General features: G+C 48.1%; 1 protein-coding gene across 1 annotated transcript in view; it reads left to right on the plus strand.

Moving 5' to 3' along the window:
- The window catches only part of LOC138369158 (micronuclear linker histone polyprotein-like), a 12,960-nt gene extending 5,154 nt beyond the window's left edge, over positions 1-7,806 (plus strand). The window contains exon 2 of the mRNA XM_069332095.1: positions 6,901-7,806. Coding sequence (XP_069188196.1) covers positions 6,901-7,806 — 906 coding nt within the window. The remainder of the gene's footprint in view (positions 1-6,900) is intronic.
- The last annotated feature ends 5,621 nt before the right edge of the window (positions 7,807-13,427 follow it).

A 13,427-nucleotide genomic window follows, 5' to 3' on the forward strand; every position in this document is an offset into this window, starting at 1 on the left:
GTGCACCATATTAGGCCTTAGATATCGTGTATTAGGCCTAGGAAGGTTAGGTTAGTTTAGTTTGTCTTTGCAACATAAATATAAAATCTTTTCCAGTTTATCTAAATTTTATAGTACCGATTTCTACTTTCTAACTGCGTTGTACGTCAGTATATGTACTATGGTTCTCATCGTTACTATAAGTACTACGAAAACAGGAGGATGGGCTGCAAGTTCATAAGTTCCGAGGCCGTGTGGGATCCACACACACACACACACACACACACACACGGTTTCATTCAACATAAATAACACTATATGTCCAGCACTATAACATCCTCTCTACTAAGGACGACCCGATTCTCAATAGACAATAATTGTGAGTTAGCCAGGTCCCAGGAGCTTGAACCCAGCATAGCTTATGGCCTCCCTTAGGTCAAAAAGAGACGACCCTTAGGTTCTCTCTTTTTGACCTAAGGGTTTCATTTTGACCTGAAGGAAAGAAAGGTTCAGTAAGTCACGTGTAACACATATTCTACACCACAATATACATAACACCGAGCCTCTGACATCACGCACGTGACGTCTGTCAATTAGTTCACGCTGTTGCTTACCCCGAACGCACACATTGCAACACGTTGCTATATAATGTAAAGTTATATTGCATTGCCATATGCACAACTGCCTCTGTGTTTACATCCATGATCATGAACAAAATTATTGTCTACCTAGGTCGGCCACACCTGTCCTCTGGCGACGAGACAGATGCCAGAGTGCCACGCCGCGGGACAGGTGCAACAATATTGACAGATGACCCGTCAACACTGCTCAGGAGGGTAAACAGTGTGGTGATGACAGGTGGGGGGAGGAGGGGGGGGGGGCGTTGCTACATGACTGGTGGATGCAGCTTTCATCCATGTTCTTTTTTTCTATTTTTTCTTGAAGGTCACAACACAAGGAAGGCCAACATACACAATACCCTTCGGTATTGTGTATGTTGGGATCATATCCACTCTGTTTTTTCTGTCCTCTAGTGATGTGAGATTCAGTTCCCTTAACCTAGTTCAGACACTTAATCTTGTTGCAAACCTTTATTATTTTCCAGTGTTTTTGTTTGGCCTTAACAAGGTGCAGTATTGCAGGTTGGTGCTGCATATTCCAATATCGGTCTAACATAGGTTGTGAAATTAACCTGAAAGATATGCTGCTGATGTTACCCTGTTGGTCAGTGTCTCTGTGTTGGAATTATATCCAATCTCATTACTTTTTGTGTCTCCGTTTCCTATGGTTGGTAGATGGTGGGTGCTGGTAGATGGGTGCTGGTAGATGGTGGGTGCTGCTAGATTGGGGTGCTGGTAGATGGTGTTGGTAGATGGGGGTGTTGGTAGATGGGGCGGTTTAGAACAGGGAAGGAAGGAGGCACTGATGTGGATGACAACAACATGACAGATACATTTGTAATGAAGCTATGTCTTGTTGTGTTGATTGAAGCGCGCGCGCGCGCGAGCGAGCGAGAGCGAGAGAGAGAGCGAGAGAGAGAGCGAGAGAGAGCGAGAGAGAGAGCGAGAGAGAGAGCGAGAGAGAGAGAGAGAGAGAGAGAGAGAGAGAGAGAGAGAGAGAGAGAGAGAGAGAGAGAGAGAGAGAGAGAGAGAGAGAGAGAGAGAGAGAGAGAGAGAGCATCAGCGTGCGTGCTGGGGGAAGGGCGTCCCAACTTGACCTCTGACCTGAGGCACGTGTCGGAGCCCGTGGGGGTCAGACCTGGTCTCACTGGAGGTTTCCTTTTCAGCTTGTTTATGCCAGACAACTCCCAAGAGGTCCCCCTCCCACCAACCCTCCCACCGACCCTCCCACCAACCCTCCCACCAACCCTCCCACCAACCCTCCCACACCAACCCTCCCACTGACTCTCTCCCACACCAACCCTCCCACTGACTCTCTCACCCACCAACCCTCCCACTGACTCTCTCACCCGCCAACCCTCCCACTGACTCTCTCACCCGCCAACCCTCCCACTGACTCTCTCACCCACCAACCCTCCCACTGACTCTCTCCCACACCAACCCTCCCACTGACTCTCTCCCACACCAACCCTTCCCACTGACTCTCTCCCACACCAACCCTCCCACCGACTCTCTCCCACACCAACCCTCCCACCGACTCTCTCCCACACCAACCCTCCCACCGACTCTCTCCCACACCAACCCTCCCACCGACTCTCTCCCACACCAACCCTCCCACCGACTCTCTCCCACACCAACCCTCCCACCGACTCTCTCCCACACCAACCCTCCCACCGACTCTCTCCCACACCAACCCTCCCACCGACTCTCTCCCACACCAACCCTCCCACCGACTCTCTCCCACACCAACCCTCCCACCGACTCTCTCCCACACCAACCCTCCCACCGACTCTCTCCCACACCAACCCTCCCACCGACTCTCTCCCACACCAACCCTCCCACCGACTCTCTCCCACACCAACCCTCCCACCGACTCTCTCCCACACCAACCCTCCCACCGACTCTCTCCCACACCAACCCTCCCACCGACTCTCTCCCACACCAACCCTCCCACCGACTCTCTCCCACACCAACCCTCCCACCGACTCTCTCCCACACCAACCCTCCCACCGACTCTCTCCCACACCAACCCTCCCACCGACTCTCTCCCACACCAACCCTCCCACCGACTCTCTCCCACACCAACCCTCCCACCGACTCTCTCCCACACCAACCCTCCCACCGACTCTCTCCCACACCAACCCTCCCACCGACTCTCTCCCACACCAACCCTCCCACCGACTCTCTCCCACACCAACCCTCCCACCGACTCTCTCCCACACCAACCCTCCCACCGACTCTCTCCCACACCAACCCTCCCACCGACTCTCTCCCACACCAACCCTCCCACCGACTCTCTCCCACACCAACCCTCCCACCGACTCTCTCCCACACCAACCCTCCCACCGACTCTCTCCCACACCAACCCTCCCACCGACTCTCTCCCACACCAACCCTCCCACCGACTCTCTCCCACACCAACCCTCCCACCGACTCTCTCCCACACCAACCCTCCCACCGACTCTCTCCCACACCAACCCTCCCACCGACTCTCTCCCACACCAACCCTCCCACCGACTCTCTCCCACACCAACCCTCCCACCGACTCTCTCCCACACCAACCCTCCCACCGACTCTCTCCCACACCAACCCTCCCACCGACTCTCTCCCACACCAACCCTCCCACCGACTCTCTCCCACACCAACCCTCCCACCGACTCTCTCCCACACCAACCCTCCCACCGACTCTCTCCCACACCAACCCTCCCACCGACTCTCTCCCACACCAACCCTCCCACCGACTCTCTCCCACACCAACCCTCCCACCGACTCTCTCCCACACCAACCCTCCCACCGACTCTCTCCCACACCAACCCTCCCACCGACTCTCTCCCACACCAACCCTCCCACCGACTCTCTCCCACACCAACCCTCCCACCGACTCTCTCCCACACCAACCCTCCCACCGACTCTCTCCCACACCAACCCTCCCACCGACTCTCTCCCACACCAACCCTCCCACCGACTCTCTCCCACACCAACCCTCCCACCGACTCTCTCCCACGCCAACCCTCCCACCGACACTCTCACCCACCAACCCTCCCACCGACACTCTCACCCACCAACCCTCCCACTGACACTCTCACCCACCAACCCTCCCACTGACTCTCTCCCACACCAACCCTCCCACTGACACACTCACCCACCAACCCTCCCACCGACACACTCACCCACCAACCCTCCCACTGACTCTCCCACCAACCCTCCCACTGACTCTCCCACCAACCCTCCCACTGACACTCTCCCACCAACCCTCCCACGCTACGATCCAACTCATTACTGTTCCAGCCAGATCAACATTCACGTTACTTCATTTAATAAAAACAGTTACGCCTCTAATTACCCGAGTATCATTTATTTGAGGCCACTTGAGGCTACAGGTATTTCGGTTAAGAGGCTACAGACACTTCGGATAAGAAACCCAGACAGAAGGGTCAAAAACAATCGGATAAGAGACAGCTTGTTCCAGGGGGGGCTTATCTCTCGTCGCCCCTACTGCTTCCTTGTTTGGTGGTCAGCTGATTGGCCGCTGCTGCTCAACAAGATGTATTCGGCAATTACTTAAACGTAATTATATTCTTCTGTAAGATAATGCTTTTCACTATTTTTTTTTGCGTGTGTTTATTTACCTAACAGATATTCGGTTAAGTTGGAGAACGTCTCTATGCTTGTTTTAAGAAAGCTATTATCTACGGTATTTACTGCTTCACAGGTGACTAGTTAAGAAAGACTCTAATGATTATATTTTGTTGATGTTTGTATACAAGTGTTAAGTAATTATACAAGTAAAGATAATTCAGTAATTCGAGAAAACTAACCCATGCCTTAATGGAGTCAAGTTCGTCGACGTGTCAGAACTTAAGAGAATTGGAGACCGTTTTTCTGGCGGGGTTGCAAGCCCTTATAGAGGGTCTGGTCACCCACAGGGGTCACACAACCAACACCCCAGAGGTCACACACACACACACACACACACACACACACACACACACACAGGGTGAGGCCAACTGGTCCCTGAACCCCCATACACACACTCTTCACCTCCAGGTTGTATTTCTCGAATCACACGAAGCGCTGTCCGCTCAAAGATTCCCCCTTCGTTATCTACACACAATTCGTAGGACGCTCGCACGCACGAACGTAGCGTCTTGCAGGTGTGTGCTAAACAGATGACTTTAGAGCTCAACTTTCCTGACGTGGAAAACTTTCATGGTCGAGTGGTGTCGAAGCGCCGAGCTCGCAAACATATTCAGTGTTCGAAGCCCGTCCAGGAGAGAGAGACGAAGAAGTATGAAAACAGTCAGAGAAATCGTAAAACGGAGTCCATGGAGTTTTTTTTTTTTATTTGGGGTGTCAAGTTCGATAAGAGAGTAATAGGTTTCGTTATCAGGGACCGAGCTACTGGAGAGAGAGCGGGGGCTCCCTCGGTGGGTTGTGACGAGACAATCTCGCCAGTCATCTTAAAAGCCTCGTTGCATGAAGATGCATACCTTTGTACTCTTTATTTATGTCTAAGACGTCCAGTATGTGTGAACGAGTTTATTGGCCAATCATAATTATACTGAAGGTAGTTGCTCACCTAACTGTTCATTCCTGATTGGGCTTGTTGAGGTTAAGCTCCTGCTATTGGGTCCCGCTTCACAACCTTCCGTCAACTAGCATATAGATTCCCGAGCCTATTGGGCTGTTGTTTATACATATATAATTAATTATATAACATTTGGTTATATAATTGGTCAAGCAATAATTGGTTATATGGTCAAGCAGATTTGTTAAGTGGGATTTCCCTTCAGTGAAACCACATTGATGTTTATTTTTAATTAATTATTGTGGAGGGTTCATGGAGTTCTTTGCCATCGTCTCTAGTATCATGATCTCTATCTCGTATATTGGTACATCAACAGCCGTTTCCAAACTTCCCGGCAGTTCTCTACCATCCAGTGATGCGTTATATACGCTGGAAGACGCGATGGAATGTATCTTCGCCCCCTTTCGTACCCTGTGTGTGTGTGTGTGTGTGTGTGTGTGTGTGTGTGTGTGTGTGTGTGTGTGTGTGTGTGTGTGTGTGTGTGTGTGTACGTACATGCGTACAACTCGTGTCTGTGTTCATTGTACACGAAACAGCCAGCCTCTCCATTATTCGACCCATCTGCTTAATTCCACCTCCCACTGAAGGAATAAAAAAGACAATGCAAATTAAAACAAACGATAATGAAAGAGAAAACAAGTCGTAATTGATAACAGGTGTGGTTTGCCACGTGGCCAGAATATTACTAGCCAATTAGACCTCGAGATTAATGACACCAGGCCTCCCGAGTGACTGAAATGCGCCCATAACTAATGCCTCGACACAGCCCGAGGAGAGTGGCACAGAATATACAAAAGTATTACAACTTTCTTTGACAATACTGTCTACAATGGCAACTCAAATGAGCGTTAGCAAGCTTTTGGAAAGCTGGTGGATATGTAAAGTAATTATCAGGACAACTGGGCTTATCAAGAGCTGGGATACGAGGACAAGGAGCTGGGACACGAGGACAAGGAGCTGGGACACGAGAACAATGCTAAGCCAGCATAACTATAACACACTTCGAAGGGATATACGAGGACAAGGAACGGGGATACGAGGACAGGGAGCTGGGATACGAGGACAGGGAGCTGGGATACGAGGACAGGGAGCTGGGATACGAGGACAGGGAGCTGGGATACGAGGACAGGGAGCTGGGATACGAGGACAGGGAGCTGGGATACGAGGACAGGGAGCTGGGATACGAGGACAGGGAGCTGGGATACGAGGACAGGGAGCTGGGATACTAGGACAGGGAGCTGGGATACGAGGACAGGGAGCTGGGATACGAGGACAGGGAGCTGGGATACGAGGACAGGGAGCTGGGATACGAGGACAGGGAGCTGGGATACGAGGACAGGGAGCTGGGATACTAGGACAGGGAGCTGGGATACTAGGACAGGGAGCTGGGATACTAGGACAGGGAGCTGGGATACGAGAACTGGAAGCTGGGATACAACGACAAGGACCTGGGACACGAGGACAGGAGCTGGGACTCAACATCGTCCTCTCGAAGAGAACATTGCATTTTGACCTATAAATCTCCCCCCCCCATGGCCAAAAACTGATAAACTATATAACCATAATGGCTCACAAATTGACGTACCTCCCGTTTTGGTCCTCAGTTAGGTTAGTTTCGCGGAAATTTAGTACGTCAGTTTAGTGACGTTCGGAACGCTCAAGAGGACGAGCTGGCTGGTTAGGTTAGAACTTTTGTATTTCGTCACCAATCAGAAAAGATCAGTGGTCACCAATCAGAAAAAATCAGTGGTCACCAATCAGAAGAAAGAGCAGTGGTCAGCAATCAGAAAAAAGAGCTATGGTCACCAATCAGAAAAAGATCAGTGGTCACTAATCAGAAAAGAGAGCAGTGGTCACCAATCAAAAAAAGAGCAGTGGTTACCAATCAGAATAAATCAGTGGTCACCAATAAGAAAGAGCAGTGGTCAGCAATCAGAAAAGAGCAGTGGTCAGCAATCAGAAAAAGAGCAGTGGTCAGCAATCAGAAAAAGAGCAGTGGTCAGCAATCAGAAAAAGAGCAGTGGTCAGCAATCAGAAAAAGAGCAGTGGTCAGCAATCAGAAAAAGAGCAGTGGTCAGCAATCAGAAAAAGAGCAGTGGTCAGCAATCAGAAAAAAGAGCAGTGGTCAGCAATCAGAAAAAAGAGCAGTGGTCACTAATCAGAAAAAAAGCAGTGGTCACCAATCAGGAAAAAAGCAGTGGTCACCAATCAGAAAAAAAGCAGTGGTCACCGATCAGAAAAAAAGCAGTGGTCACCAATCAGAAAAAAAGCAGTGGTCACCAATCAGGAAAAAAGCAGTGGTCACCAATCAGAAAAAAGAGCAGTGGTTACCAATCAGAAAAAAAGAGCAGTGGTTACCAATCAGAAAAAAGAGCAGTGGTCACCAATCAAAAAAAAGCAGTGGTCACCAATCAAAAAAAAAAAAAAGCAGTGGTCACCAATCAAAAAAAAAAAAAAGCAGTGGTCACCAATCAAAAAAAAAAGCAGTGGTCACCAATCAGAAAAGAAGTGTTAAATTCCTGTGACTTCCATCCGATGCGCTGGCTGAGAGCGCTACGGGAGACTATATTAAATTCAGTATCGCCAAGACTCGTCTACACGCCCGAGGAATTACCATAGCTCCCAGTCAGGGTAATATGAGGAATGAATATTGGAAGAACGACCCGGTGTCTCTCTGCGCTCTCACCACTGCTTGAGAGACAGTATACCCAGCTAAGATATATTAGGTATGTCTACGCTCACCTAGTTATGCTTGCGGGGGTTGAGCTCTGGCTCTTTGGTCCCACCTCTCAACTGTCAATTTACTAGTATACAGGTTCCTGAGCCTACTGGGCTCTATCATATCTACATTTGAAATTGTGTATGGAGTCAGACTCCAACACATCACTGCCTAATGATGTGACGCCATTTACTAACTACTCTAACACTGAAAAAGGTCTTTCTAATGTCTCTGTGGCTCATTTGGCTACTCAGCTTCCACATGTGTCCCCTTGTGTGTGTACCACCCGTGTTAAATAATCCATCGTGGTCTACCCTGTCAATTTTCCTGGAAATTTTGTATGTGGTGATCATGTGTGTGTGTGTGTGTGTGTGTGTGTGTGTGTGTGTGTGTGTAGTTAGGAAAATACTAATCGTCAAATATAGACACCATTTTCCATGCTTAAAATTAACGCAAGTTTGAGGGTTGCTACATGGCAATTACTTGTTTGACGCTCTGTTTATCTGAGAGCGTTCAGCGTTCCAGCTGGGTAGTGCGTGTGCATGGGGTGTCTCGGGATGCAAGTTCGAACCCAATGCGTGACCGATTTTTTCACATACATACAACCTTCTCCAGCCCGTCCTCCAAACAAAGACCCAAAAGTGATTCCATGCACGCGCCAAACCCCCTGTTTATGAATGAAAAACGGTTTACACACAACTAACAACTGATTTTGTTCGAACACTTCCGGAACAAGTGCTTCACTGACGAATTTTGTTCGAACCACAACGCTATAAATGCTTCAATCACGTACTACAAATACAAATAATCGCCAACAAAACCTGAACACGTATGCCTATATATGCACAATATGCTATTATAATATTAATTTATATTTGAGAAAATTCCCGTTTAGAATGAACAACATGTAAAAATTGTTGAATGCGTCTGTAGGGTCGACCGCTGGATGGAATGGAATTCAGTCGAGGACAGGTTGCCTTCTCGTGATCCCAATATGCACCGCCTTATTGCTGTAGATCTGCATCTGCTTCATTGTGAGAATGTTTCACTGTAACACTGTAAAAGTGTTTGGTTTAGTTTATTTAAAATATATATAGTACATGAGTCACATACAAGGATTTGGGAAGGCGCCACCTTGGTCGGCCTGAGTTTCACACCTCTAAGAGTTAATGTCCCCAAGTGACCTGAGGTCAGATCATGCGAATTTCACCTTACTTCTACTAATCTCTTAATTGGAGCCTGGTAGCCTTCAAACATGCCGACGTTAAGGAGTGGCTTGGTAGAGCCGGAGGCTATCTACTTGTGGGCGGAGTTAGCTACTAGGTTCCCCCAATATAAACTCGGAGAGCATTAGCATTAACAAGACAGACAGAACGGCAGTCAGCAGAGCAGAGAAGACGTCCCTAGCAGGGAGGCTGTCGGCTGGCAGGGCGAGACAGTCTCTGTCTAGTTACAGACCCCCCCCCCCTCTATCCAGCTATAGGCAGAGACACTTGGTGAGTTGAACATTAAGGTGACTTGGTCGTGTTTTACAAGTGTTGTGTGATGATCAGGGGCAGTCAGTTGTGTTCTCAGATTCTTGGAGGATGACTCACTTTACATATATCGATCTTGAACATTGCTTAAGTTATGATACTTAGTATGTGAAATATAATTGAATTTATTATTTAAATGACCTTTAACTGTGTCCCCTATGTTTGGAGTTGATACATGGTAATAACATCTTTTGAGAATATTGTGATACAGACAAGTTCCATTCCTTGTCTTGTATGTAATGGTCTAGAATGGATGGTGGCAGCATTTCGTCTTCTACTATCTACTCTTCTACTTCTACCTATCTACACCTCTCCCTCCACCCCTCTCTGAACTCTCACTTTCAACTAATGACCCTCCTCGCTCCTCCCACCTCTCTGCCTCTCACCCCAAACCCTCACTAATTACTTCACTATTCATTTCTTTCCTTTCGTTTTCTCTTATACGTTTGTGGCAATGATTCTGTATTCTAGAGTTCTCTCTAGAGTTTCGGGTAGCTGATCAAGTTACGGCGCCTTGTAGTCTTAGCACCTAGGTAGTCAAATACCTAGGTTACAAGGTGTTGAACGAGAGAGGTTGCCTTAGGAACTCTGGAGGGTGCTCTAGAATAGTTAGCTAACTGGGGACGGGATAACGGACTAGAGAGAGCTGTTTCCCCCGGCCTCGTTAGTTAACTGGGGGGTGGTATAATGGACAAGATAGAGCTATTTCCCCCACCCCCCGTTACATCACGAGCACAACAAAAAAATTCCGAATACAAATATAAATTAATATATTTCTTTGAATTCATACTCGGATCCCTAAACGATTTAAATTAAAACGAGTGAAACGAAATCCTCAATAATTTGAGAGCCTGGAACCCATCGTGAACCCAATTTGAGAGCGCAAGAACCCATCGTGAACCCAATTTGAGAGCGCAAGAACCCATCGTGAACCCAATTTGAGAGCGCAAGAACCCATCGTGATGTGCACGCGCAATACTCTTGAGATATTTCGTGCTTGTGTTCCAGGCGGAGGCTTGAAGAGATAGAATGTCTTTGGTACAATCAGTGATAGACTGTCATGGGTAAGTAAGATTCTGTAATTAATCCTATAATCTTGCAACTTGCAACTGTCCTAATCGATGTAATTGCGTTGATCTGCAAATTAAGCTAAGATAAAATAAATATGCTTTTGTTGTTGATCTCCAAGGACCTGGTCTTCCAATTCCGGGTCGGAAACAGATCTCCAAGCAGATGCAGTGCCATCCTCGTGATCTTGACGGGCCATGCATCTCCTCACTAATCCATGTATCACCACACTAATCCATGTATCACCTCACTAATCCATGTATCACCTCACTAATCCATGTATCACCTCACTAATCCATGTATCTCCTCACTAATCCATGTATCACCTCACTAATCCATGTATCACCTCACTAATCCATGTATCACCTCACCGTGCTTGTCCAGCTGTTAACCTTCTGGGTTTGGGGTTCGCGGTTATCAGTAGTTCACATCATTGCTAGCAATCGGTTCCTATCAATGTCCCTATTTTTTTTAAAATTGGTGAATGGATAACCCATTTTTTTTGTTTTAATCAATGCAAATCGCGAGAATGAGGTTCATGATGTTGTCACCGGAGGTTGACGGTGGGTCCCCGAGCCCTAACCCAACAAAACCAGAGATTGTTGCAGCCGTGTTGACGGCTGCAACAGGCTGCGTCAACCATCACCAGCAACATCCCAAGCTGTCCAAACAGTGCAAAAACAAAAAATAATAATAATCTTTTAGGTAGGTCACCGTTGGTGTTGACACCTCATCATGGGGTCCCGTATGGCTCCGGGGCGCCTACAAGCGGGGGCACGAGGCGTGTCTGGGAAGCAAGGCCGAGGCAACGTACCGGAATGTTGGTCATAGATCATGAAGCGCCTATAGGGAACCTGTTCGGATGTTGACACTAAGTCCAGGGGCTTCTTCCTGACCTCTGCGCTGACCAGCAAGTTCCGATCGAACCCTCCTTGGGAAAACTTGTGTGTCGTTGGGCAAGGCAGAAAAGCTTGGACAGTAAAGAACCTGGAGCTTCCTAAACCTTCTCAGATCCCCCACGATGACCAGAGGATGTGTATATAGGCATAGGGAGTGGCTTCGGGAGCCCACACACCAGGAAAGCCTGGCATCATCTTACTCAACTCGTTAGAGAAGCGTGACATGCAACCCTCACCATGTTTTTACACCAGTCACATCCGTACCTTTTTTTCTTGTGCTTACCTTCCTCTAGGGATTTCCTCCTTCCTGTTCCTCACTTCTCTCTTGCCTTACTTAATGCCCGTGTCTCCCTCTTGAGTTTTACGGGCTATTCATGCCCGTGCCACTTCCCGGGAGGATTAATCTTCATTAATCATTCAATCTCGAGTTACAGTCCCGCTCCTGTGCCAGGTAGCTCCACTACGGGCTCACCATAGCCCGTGCTACTTGGAACCTTTTGTTCTGAGTTGCTGAAACTAAAAACAACAATCACCTCTCTCCCATCACAATCGACGTTTCGGTCCAAGACGGACCGAAACATCGTCGTCTCATCATCTTCTGGTGTGTGGTTTAGCCCTCATATCTTCAAGCCTCGTTATTGTGACTCATCGTCTGCACATTGATGACATTACTGATGTTGCTGCAACTGCTACACAGTGTCTAACATCCTTCGAGCCATGTTGGAAAGGAGACGGGACGCTCTCAATCTCCAACCATCGAAGGAATTGATAAGTGAAATAATTGATAATTTAACAGAAGCTACTTATTTTTTTTTTAGATAGGAAGTGGGAGAGGGATTAGTGAGCCGTCCACTTCTCGTTTATTTTGACAGGTGATACAGGCTGTGTGCCCGCCCGCCCTCCCCCTTTAACCTCCCGTCCCATTTTTTGCATATTCCCTCCCATTATTACATCTCTTCCCACCCCTCCCTTTTTCTGCCAGCCCTCTTCCTCTCCATTACAGCCACCTCCCCCTTTCCCACAATTACTACAAGTCCCCCCACTTTCCCCCGTTACTACAAGCCCCCCACTTCCTCAATAATGGCCAGCACCCCCACCTCCCCATTACAGCCAGCACCCCCACCTCCCCATTACAGCCAGCACCCCCACCTCCCCATTACAGCCAGCACCCCCACCTCCCCATTACAGTCAGCACCCCCACCTCCCCATTACAGCCAGCACCCCACCTCCCCATTACAGTCAGCACCCCCACCTCCCCATTACAGCCAGCACCCCCACCTCCCCATTACAGCCCCCGCCAACCTCCACAGCCCCGCCTGCGTGAACGCTCTAAACACACACACAGTTTATAACATACAAACAGGAATTTCGTCACCGTTGTTCTTGCAACAGTCTGCAAGACAAGAGGAGACAGGTGTGGAGAAGGTGGGTGGTCCTGTGAGGAGCCTGGGGAAGATGGAAGATGATGAACCATATTCATGCGGTGAAGATGAATGAATGAAATAAAAATAAGTGAAAAAAATGGATTCCTTGCCGAGATAGTTAAAAAAAAACTAATCGATTCATTCATTTGGAATTTACAGCAAAAGGTACAAAACAAAAAATAATAATTGACAAATGCTCTAATTACCACCGTTCCTCAATTCGTAAAAACTTCAAAGTTCGTCTTTTACACAATTATTATTATTATTAATTGTGGTGACTGCTTTAGTTGGCTAAGTGCCCTCAAGACCATGAACCCCTGAACCCAAACATCTGAAACAACACTTAAAAGGAGTCCCTCGCCTCCATGTGATGCCTACCTATACCTACCTACCTACATTATACCTACCATTGTCTCGGCGACACAACGTAGGTTGAGCATGGTCTTAAAAAAAAATACATGAAAAAGGCTACCCAGATCCCTACACAACCCCATTAAACTAGACTTCCTTATTGTCTGATAATTATCCAAAGACTGCAATCCACCCTCAAAGGCATTTGACTTTAGATATATTAAAAAGTCAGTATTCGCCATAA

This window comes from Procambarus clarkii, chromosome 27, assembly GCF_040958095.1.
Source record: "Procambarus clarkii isolate CNS0578487 chromosome 27, FALCON_Pclarkii_2.0, whole genome shotgun sequence".
NCBI lineage: Eukaryota > Metazoa > Arthropoda > Malacostraca > Decapoda > Cambaridae > Procambarus > Procambarus clarkii.